Source organism: Oratosquilla oratoria, chromosome 9 (genome assembly GCF_046742065.1).
Source record: "Oratosquilla oratoria isolate Oo_2021 chromosome 9, ASM4674206v1, whole genome shotgun sequence".
Classification (NCBI taxonomy): domain Eukaryota; kingdom Metazoa; phylum Arthropoda; class Malacostraca; order Stomatopoda; family Squillidae; genus Oratosquilla; species Oratosquilla oratoria.
Window position 1 is genome coordinate 20,571,706 of NC_134785.1, and position 10,227 is coordinate 20,581,932.

At 48.4% G+C, this 10,227-nt stretch overlaps 1 protein-coding gene across 1 annotated transcript; it reads right to left on the reverse strand.

Moving 5' to 3' along the window:
* Positions 1-7,621: 7,621 nt before the first annotated feature.
* On the reverse strand, positions 7,622-9,904 carry LOC143027916 (uncharacterized). Its single transcript, XM_076189563.1, has 2 exons — positions 8,425-9,904; positions 7,622-8,181 (listed from the first exon to the last, which is right to left on the reverse strand). Exons 1-2 carry the CDS (start codon positions 9,132-9,134, stop codon positions 7,890-7,892), a joined length of 1,002 nt encoding a protein of 333 aa, XP_076045678.1. The 5' UTR covers positions 9,135-9,904; the 3' UTR covers positions 7,622-7,889.
* Positions 9,905-10,227: the final 323 nt, after the last annotated feature.

Sequence of the window (10,227 nt, forward strand, 5' to 3'; positions counted from 1 at the left end):
GCGAAGCTATAGCGATAATCCCATACCACACTCCTGGTCATATGGCCATTTCCCGAAGGTTGAGTGTGGTTTGAATTTTCCGCCAAAATCATCGGAAATTTAAAATTCCCGGCTCTGTGCAGGCATGCGCATTGTCGACCCCACCTCCCCCTCCCTATCCCCTCCCTTCTTACCCGGCTAGCTCGAGCCGGACGTCGCGTCACTTCAATGAGAAATGAAGGCTTCGCCTGTTGGAGGAGGGAGGGACCCTAAATCTGTGCAGGTTTCTTAAGCCGATAAGAAGAATTTAAGCGGCACGAGCCGCGACAAAGAAATATTATCGGCTGAAAGAAACCTGCACAGCGAAGCTATGCATGAGACGAGGACAGGTGGGAGGAGAGGTGAAGCCTGAATCAAACCGTTATTACGTGTGTCTTTCCTATGGGAGACTTATTCATTTTATCACTCAGTAGAGGGGAGACAGAAACGTCAAGTACCCACGCCGAAGAATGTGACATGCACAACATTGCACTGTTCACACAATGCGTAAATTATACGAAATTTGTATCCTGTTCAACGGTTCCTGGCCCCTCCCCACTCCTCGGTCGCCCTTTGCCCCCTCCACTTTTTTGAGATGAGAGGGGTGGAGCCGTTTCCATGGCGACACATGGGACAGGGGCGACCGAGTGGTAGAGACACCGTGTCCCCAAGGGAGTCGTCGATGTCCAGTCCCTAGGTCCCGCACCCGCTCCACAGAGTGGGTGCGGAGAAACTCCAGCGACCGGCGTAGGGCCCCCGACCGAAGCCAGGGACGCAACAACCTGTGGAGTGCTGAGGGTATCGGCCCGGGCAGGTCACGCGGGAGAAGCAGTATGCTCCTGTCGACCTCCCGTACCAGCCGTCGGCGCCCCAAGCGGCTCAGTGGAAGGGCCGGGGTCGCGAAGTTGAGCCCCCCCCCCCCGCCACCGAAGGAGGGAGGACGTGTGAGAGAAGCACGCTCTTTTGGCGCAGGGGAGCACCCGAAGGACGCTGACTGTGTCCCACTCAATCCCGAGCCAATAAAGTCTCTGTGTGGGAGCAAGGGCAACCCGTCCCAGTCCACCCCGAACTCCACGTCCGCCAACACACTCAGAGCCACTGAGATGTCGGCCGATGCACCCTCCCCGGTGGGCAAATGCATCAACTAGCCGTCTAGGAACATGAGTGTGGAGACGCTTGCTTCCGTCCAACGTACGCCTACCACTCTCACTAGTTTCGTGAAGATCCTCGGGGTAAGCGAGAAACCGAAAGGGAGTATGCGAGGCCAAGTTCGTTTCCGAGCGACCTCGTCCGTGGGCGTTAGTCAAGAGGCTTCGTCCTGGGTGAAGACGTTCCCTGAGCGTCTCCCACGAAGACGGGCCTGGACCCTCGGTATGTATCCAACTCACCCCAAGTCTTCCCGCGGGAAGTTCTCGAAGCCCGTGGCGAGCGTCTTCATCCAATAGTGTGCTATGGCAATTTGTAACGTCTCATCACCCACAAGCGGACTTCTATATGTTTAATACCTAGTGACATCATGTGATTATACTGTGACGTCACCGGATTGATCATGGCGCCATAGGATCGTCTCGTGACGTCACAGGGACACAAATTGACGTCATAGGACTACATGGTGACGTCAATTTATCACAATGACGTCATCTTATCATACCGTGACATCACTGAGTCACAGTGAGCGTTGAAATAAATTTTGACATGGTAAAATTCTGGACCATCATGACTGTAGATTAAATTAAGTTGAATAGGAAAAGTCATGTTCATTTCGACCTAAGTCACAGTGAGCGTCGAAATTAATTTTAACATGGTAAAATTCTCGACCATCATGACTGTAGATTAAATTAAGTTGAATAGGAAAAGTCATGTTCATGTTGACCTGAGTCACAGTGGGCGTTGAATTAGTTTAACATGGTAAAATTCTTGACCATCATGACTACAGATTAGCTTAAGTTGAATAGGAAAAGTCATGGTCATTTCGACCTAAGTCACAGTGAGCGTCGAAATTAATTTTAACATGGTAAAATTCTCGACCATCATGACTGTAGATTAAATTAAGTTGAATAGGAAAAGTCATGTTCATGTCGACCTGAGTCACAGTGGGCGTTGAATTAGTTTAACATGGTAAAATTCTTGACCATCATGACTACAGATTAGCTTAAGTTGAATAGGAAAAGTCATGGTCATTTCGACCTAAGTCACAGTGAGCGTCGAAATCAATTTTAACATGGTAAAATTCTCGACCATCATGACTGTAGATTAGCTCAAGTTGAATAGGAAAAGTCATGTCCATTTCCACCTGAGTCACGGTGAGCGTCGAAATTAATTTTAACATGGTAAAATTCTCGACCATCATGACTGTAGATTAGCTCAAGTTGAATAGGAAAAGTCATGGTCATTTCGACCTGAGTCACAGTGAGCGTTGAAATTAATTTCAACATGGTAAAGTTCTTGACCATCATGACTATAGATTAGCTTAAGTTGAATAGGAGAAGTCATGTCCATTTCGACCTGTTTTTTTTTTTTCTCCAAGGTCAAGGCATTTTATTTATGTAATACCTAGCACTTTGCGCCAACTTAAACTGTACTATTTAAAACTGATTTTCCTCTTCTCATTACACTAAATGATTGTAGTTTCTTTGAACTAATTTATACTCATTTTAACTAACACTAGACTCCCTAAGTCTAAAGTTCTTTTGTGTTTTACTTGGGGGTGGAACATCAGGTAAGTCATCTTTAAACTCAAGCCAAGTGAAGTTGATAAGAGGTTGGCTGTGGCTCATGAGAAGGGCTGGGTGGCGTTTTTTTTTTTTTTTTTTTTTAAGAAACCTGGAAGGAGGGTGGTGCCGTGAGGCGTTAGAAGACCATTGAAGCTCGGAGGTATGGGGCTGCCGAGGCCTGATGATCCTCGGGGAGCCACCCTCCGTATCATAAGACACGTCCCCTTGTCCTCCAAGAGGCCCGGGTTCTTACCACGGACGACTTGAGGACGTATGGGGAACGGAGTACGAGTGGAAAAGGTCAAAGTCTACGCCTAGGGCCTGACAAAGAAAGTTATAAGGCGTTAAAGGACCATTATTGGTCGAAGGTATGGGGCTGCCGAGGCCTGATGACCCTCGGGGCGTCACCCTCCGTATCATAGGACACGTCCCCTTGTCCTCCGAGAGGCCCGGATTCTTACCACGTACGACTCGAAGACGTATGGGGAACGGATTACGAGTGGAAAAGGTCAAAGTCTACGCCTAGGGCCTCACAAAGGGAGCCATTAAGGCGTTAGAGGACCATTATTGGTCGGATGTATGGGGCTGCCGAGAGGCCTGATGACCCTCGGGGGCACCCCCTCCGTACCATAGGACACGTCCCCCTCTCTTCCGAGAGGCCCGGGTTCTTACCGCGGACGACCCGAAGACGTATGGGGAACGGATTACGATCGTATAAGGTCAAAGTCTACGCCTAGGGCCTGACGAAGCAAGCTATGAGGCTGTTAGAGGACCATTGATGACCGGAGGTTTGGGGCTGCCGTGAGGCCTGATGACCCTGGGGGGCGCCACACTCCGTACCATAAGACACGTCCCCCTGTCTTCAAAGAGGCCCGGGTTCTTACCACGGACGGCCTGGAGACGGGGACGTATTGCGATCGTATATGGTCAAAGTCTACGCCTAGGGCCTGATACAAACCGTGAGGCAATAGAGGACCGATGATGGTCAGAGGTATGGCGCTGCCGAGAGGCCTGATGACCCTGGGGGGCGCCACACTCCGTATCTTAAGACACGTCCCCCCCGTCTTCAAAGAGGCCCGGGTTGTTACCACGGACGGCCTGGAGACGGGGACGTATTGCGATCGTATATGGTCAAAGTCTACGCCTAGGGCCTGAAACAAACCGTGAGGCAATAGAGGACCGATGATGGTCGGAGGTATGGCGCTGCCGAGAGGCCTGATGACCCTGGGGGGCGCCACCCTCCGTACCATAAGACACGTCCCCCTGTCTTCCGAGAGGCCCGGGTTCTTACCACGGACGGCCTGAAGACGGGGACGGATTGCGATCGTATATGGTCAAAGTCTACGCCTAGGGCCTGATACAAACCGTGAGGCAATAGAGGACCGATGATGGTCAGAGGTATGGCGCTGCCGAGAGGCCTGATGACCCTGGGGGGCGCCACACTCCGTACCATAAGACACGTCCCCTGTCCTCCGAGAGGACCCGGGTTGTTTACCAGGGACGGCTCGAAGACGGGGACGGATTGTGCTCGTATAAAATCAAAGTCGAAGAATGAGACAAACCAGCAGCCAAGCGGAAAGCGATAAAACTAACAGACGATTAACCAGCAAGAAACGGGACCGCCTGCTCCCATGTGGGCAGCGAGTTAACCACTCGGTCCCGTTTCCGCGATCTAAGTGACGCGACGTCCGGCTCGAGCTAGCCGGGTAAGAAGGGAGGGGATAGGGAGGGGGAGGTGGGGTCGACAATGCGCATGCCTGCACAGAGCCGGGAATTTTAAATTTCCGATGATTTTGGCGGAAAATTCAAACCACACTCAACCTTCGGGAAATGGCCATATGACCAGGAGTGTGGTATGGGATTATCGCTATAGCTTCGCTGTGCAGGTTTCTTTCAGCCGATAATAGTATATTTCAAACTTGTCATTATTAGTACTCATTGAATTTATCATTATCAGTACCTTCTAATCTTGTTTTTATTGGTATATTCTAAACTTTTCATTATTAGTACCCATCAAAGATATCATTAATAATGCCTTTTAAACTTGTCATCATTAGAATGTTCTATACCTTTCATTATTAGTACACATTAAAGTTATCATTAATTATACTTTCCAATTTTCCCATTATACGTATATTCTAAACATGTCTACATTGGAATATTCTAAACTTGTCTACATTGGAATATTCTAAACTTGTCATTATTAGTATGCTCTAAACTTGTCATTAATAGCTCATATTAAATCTATCATTATTAGTATATTCTAAGCTTGGTAATATTAGTATATGTTAAAGTTTTCATTAAACCTTGTCATTATTATTATAGTTTAAACTAATAGTATCTTCTAATCTTCTCATTATTACTATATTCCAAGTTTGACATTATTAGTACACATTAAATCTATCATTAATAGTACCTACTAATCCTGTTTTTATTAGTATTTTCTAAACCTGGCATTATTAGTGTGTTCTAAACTTATTATTAGTGAAAATTCAAGTTATTAATAGTACCTTATGCACTAATCATTAACAGTATCCTTTTAACTTGTAATTATTAGTATATTCTAAACTTATTATTATTAATACTTTATTATTATTATTACTTATTAGTAGTATATTCTAAACTTATTACACATTAAGGTTATCATTATTAGTATTTTCTAAATCTGGCATTATTAGTGTCTTCTAAACTTATTATTAGTGCAAATTAAAGTTATTAATAGTACCTTATACACTAATCATTAACAGTATCCTTTTAACTTGTAATTATTAGTATATTCCAAACTTATTACAAATTAAAGTTGTCAATATCGTTAAAAACTTATCACTACTAAACTTTAATTTGTACTAGTAAAAACAAGTTTAGAATATATATCCCAAACTTGTTTTTATGAGTACATATTAAAGTTATCATTAATAGTTCCTTATCAACATGTCGTTATATGTATGTTCTATATTTGTCGTTATTAGTACACAATAAATATATTAATTGTATTTTCACACTATTCATTATTAGTATATTTTAAAATTCTCATGATTACTACACATTAATGTTATCTTTAAAAATACCTTCTAATCTTGTTTTTGTTGCTATATTCTAAACTTGTCAGTATATTCTAATTTTTTTCATTATTACTCCTAGATTTTCTTTATATATTCTAAACTTGTCATTATTAGTTCATATTAACGTTATCATTATTAGTACCTTCTAAACTTATTATTATTAGTATATTCTAAATTCTAAATTCTTTCCATTATTAGTATATTGTAAACTGATTATTAGTACACATTAAAGTTATTATCAATAATACCTTCTAAACTTGTCAAAGTTTAATGCATTATCAATATATCTTTTAAACTAGTCATTATTAGTATATTACAAACTTGCCATTATTAGTATCTTTTAAGTTTTTATTATCAATATATCATTATCAATATATCTTTTAAACTAGTCATTGTTAGTATATTACAAACTTACCATTATTAGTATCTTTTAAGTTTTCATTATAAGTATACATTGGTATATTCTAGTCTTTCCATTATTAGTACACATAAAATTCATCATTAACTGTGCCTTGCATTATCAGTATATTGTAAACTTGATATCATTTGTATATTACAAAATACTTCTTTGTCGCGGCTAGTGCCGCTTAAATTGTCTTTATCGGCTTAAGAAACCTGCACAGCGAAGCTATAGCGGTAATCCCCTACCACACTCCTGGCCAAATGGCCACTTCCGGAAGGGAGTGTGTGGTTGGACATTCCGCATAAATCATCGGAAATTTAAAATTCCCGGCTCTGTGCAGGTGGCGCAAGCGTCTACAACCCCACCTCCCCCTCCCTATCCCCTCCCTTCTTACTCGGCTGCACGGATTGAGCCGTCACTTCAATGAGAAATGAAGGCTTCGCCTGTGGGAGGAGGGAGGGACCCTAAATCTGTGCAGGTTTCTTAAGCCGATAAAGACAATTTAAGCGGCACTAGCCGCGACAAAGAAGTATTATCGGCTGAGAAGAAACCTGCACAGCGAAGCTAAGCATGAGACGAGGATAGGTGGGAGGAGAAGGTGAAGCCCAAATTGTAGTCGAGGACAGGGCTCAAGCCGTTATTACGTGTGTCTCGTATGGGAGACTATTCATCTTATCATTCAGTAGAGGGGAGACAAAAAGCATCAAGTACTTATATCGATATCAATATCAATATATATATATATATTCATTTGTTTATTTTTTATAAAAATAATATTGTACAATTTACATAGTGCATAAATTCTATGTAGAATATTGTATCTTGCTCAGCGGTTCCTGGGCCTTCCCCTACCCCTCGGTCGCCCTTTGCCCCCTTTCTTTTGCGAAGAGAGGGGTGGAGCCGTTCCCATGGCGACACATGGGACAGGGGTGATCGAGTGGTAGAGATACCGTGTCTTGAAGGAAGTTGCTGATGCCCAGCCCCCAAGGTCCTGCACCCGTTCCACAGAGTGGGTGCGGAGAAATGCCAGCGATGCCGCGAGGCCTCTGATGTTGTGGGCGTGGGGGGCATGGCCCGGGTCGGCCTTCTCTATAATGCGGCAAAGTAGACGCGCCAGGGACCTCGGGGTTAGGGGGTTCCGAGATTTCGAATTGTAGAAGAGATGATCCTCGGACACCCCTTCCGTGCGTTCCACGTAGTCTTTAAACGCACGGACCGGGCACAGCGGGTGCGGGTTTCCTTCCTCCAGGAAGGATGGTATTCTGATAGGGCCAATCATGTCGTCCGCCTGCTCATTCTTGGCTAGGTGGAGCGAGAGTTAGGGCAGAACAGTCCTCCTCCAGGTTGGAGAAGGACTGGTGGCGGGTGATCGCCGCCAGCTGTGACGCCCTATAACCCGTAGCCAGGGCGAGTAGAAAGACGGCACGTTGAAGGAAGTGTTCCCCCTCCATGATGGTCCCTTCGAACGTCAGGTACTGCAGAACACGATGCAAGGACCAGGCTAGGACCGGCTGACGTCTCGGCTCTCTCGAGGCGCGGATCCCCTTCATTAGAAGGTTTCGCTCCCTTTGTGGCACTCTGATGTTCATGCCGAAGCAGAGTGGATCAGCGAGGGCTGCGGAGTGAGCCGAGATCGTCGCCGGTGCCCTGTTGGTGGTGTCAGCTAGCCAAGACAGGAAGTCCAGAACTGTGCTAGCGGAGATGGTCACTATCGCGTGTCTCCGAAGGTTGGGAGGGTTGTTGGATCTGGATGACGGTCGGGACCGTAGCGAAGACGCGGTCTGTCGCTTCCTGGTCGAACAGACCACGGGAAAGGGGAGCTGCTCTCACCACGCCCCGGCGAGCTATCTCCGGGGCCGACCGCGTTGCAGACTGACGAGCCGCCAAACGAGCCGCGGTGAAGGCCCTCGCTGCTGGGGGTAGGGCTGATGACGCCATGTTGGCTGTACCCTCTGCCACGGTAGAGAGTGCCGCCAGGGTGTGTCTGCATACAGAAAACACGCGAATCAAATTAGTAGGGCGAGAAGGATCCCGATCCCCGGAGGGTGTAATAAAGTCACATCGCTCAATTGTAGAACGTATAACATATGCGAGGCCGAGGTCGTTTCCGAACGACCTCGTCCTCGGGCGCTAGTCAAGAGGCTCCGTCCTGGGTGAAGACGCTACCTGAGCGTCTCTCGCCAGGACAGGTCTGGACCCTCTGTATAGATTGAAATATCCCACTCACCTCAATTCTTCCCGCGGGAAGTCCTCAAAGCTCGTGGCGAGCGTCGTCAGCCAGTTCCTCATCATCGCGATTGCCGTGACGGTCGAGATGGTAGAGGCAAGGTCTTGTCTGGTCGAGGCCTCCGTCGTCAGCAACTTAGCCTCCGGTTCACTAAGTTGATGGGGGAGGGCGGGGTCCCTGCCCGAGTGCCATAAGCAATCGCGCAGGCCCTCCGGCGCGAAGGGTGGTGGCAGGACGACGGGGAATGATGAAGGGATATGCCGTCGAGGAGGAACCGTCTTGGGTTGGTCTTGGGCCCGCTCGAAGAGAGCAGGGATGTCTAAGGCCTTCTCCCCTTTCTCCTGCGGGAACCAGGCGTTTGGGGAGAGTGCTACCGCCGGCGAGTCCCCCGACCTGTCGACAAACATATGCCCATCAGGGTTTAAACGAGGGTTCTCCAGGAGAGCACCTAATGCGTCCAGAGTGTTAGAGGTGGAAATCCTGGAGGGCGTGGAGGCCGGGGCGGAGAGGGGTCGAATCTTATATAGAACCTTAGCCACCTCCTCGTCGTTGGCCCACTTTAGGATAACGTCATCTCTCCTCCTCCAGCCCTCCGGTAGCGAGTAGTCGGGAGACCAGGCCACTAGCTTGTGGCCTTCTCCAAACGAGTACTCCCAGGACCGGGGAAGGTCACACCATGAGAAGGGGCGGAACTCAAAAGAGTCCGTCATGGTAGGAGGATAAGGTAAAGAAGAACTGTAGTGGTCCTCCACCCCGTCCAACCCGACGGACGTCTGATTGGGGGGTTCCTCCTGAGAGGGGCCTTCTAGTCCTATACCTGTCGCCGGCACGGAGGGGCGGAGGGAAGGACCAGAAGGGAGAGTGGGAGGGGGGGTTAGAGACGTAGGTTCAATAGGAGGTTGCTCTGGAGAGGGGTGCGTTATGATTTGCGCGGCCTGAAAGGCCGGATAATGTGATAGGGCCGATTCAAGGACGGGGCCTATCAGGGACGGAAGGAGGGCAGCCACTTGGGCAGCCAGAGTTCCCTCTCCCCTCGTTTCGTCCTCCGGCTCCCTGCCCTTGTGGGATTTACGGCGAGGAAAAGGAGAGCGAGGAAGGGAGGGTGAGTTGGGGGAAGAGGCTGTGGAGGGTGGGTACAAGCTGAGCGTCCTGGACCTCGGTGAGGCAGACCTCTTTTTCGAGCGAGATTTCCTGCCGGGTTCACGCGAGTGAACTAGGGAGGAAGACGAGTTCGTGGGGGTGCTTGACAAAGCAAGCCGTAAGGGTTTTAAGGACCCTTGATGGTCGGATGTATGGGGCTGCCGAGAGGCCTGAGGACGCTCGGGGACACCATACTCCGCAACATCAGACTCGTCCCCTTGTACTCCGAGAGGCCCAGGTTGTGCACCAACGGAAGTCTCGGAGACATAGGGAGACGGATGGCGAGGGCGAACGAGGCCCAATTCCACGCCTAACGCCGGATCCGCCCACACTAGGGGGGGGGGTCGTCAGCGGATTTCGATTTCCGAGCTCTGCGCCATGCCTCCCGAAGGAGTTCGAGGGCAGCTAGCTTGGAACGGGTTTTGGGAGGAGCAGCACGAATCTCCTCAACCCGCGCTTTGCACACAACGCCAGCTTGTGAGAAACAAGGGGTATGGCGGGAGCAGAGGTCGTGGGGGTGCTTGACAAAGCAAGCCGTAAGGGTTTTAAGGACCCTTGATGGTCGGATGTATGGGGCTGCCGAGAGGCCTGAGGACGCTCGGGGACACCATACTCCGCAACATCAGACTCGTCCCCTTGTACTCCGAGAGGCCCAGGTTGTGC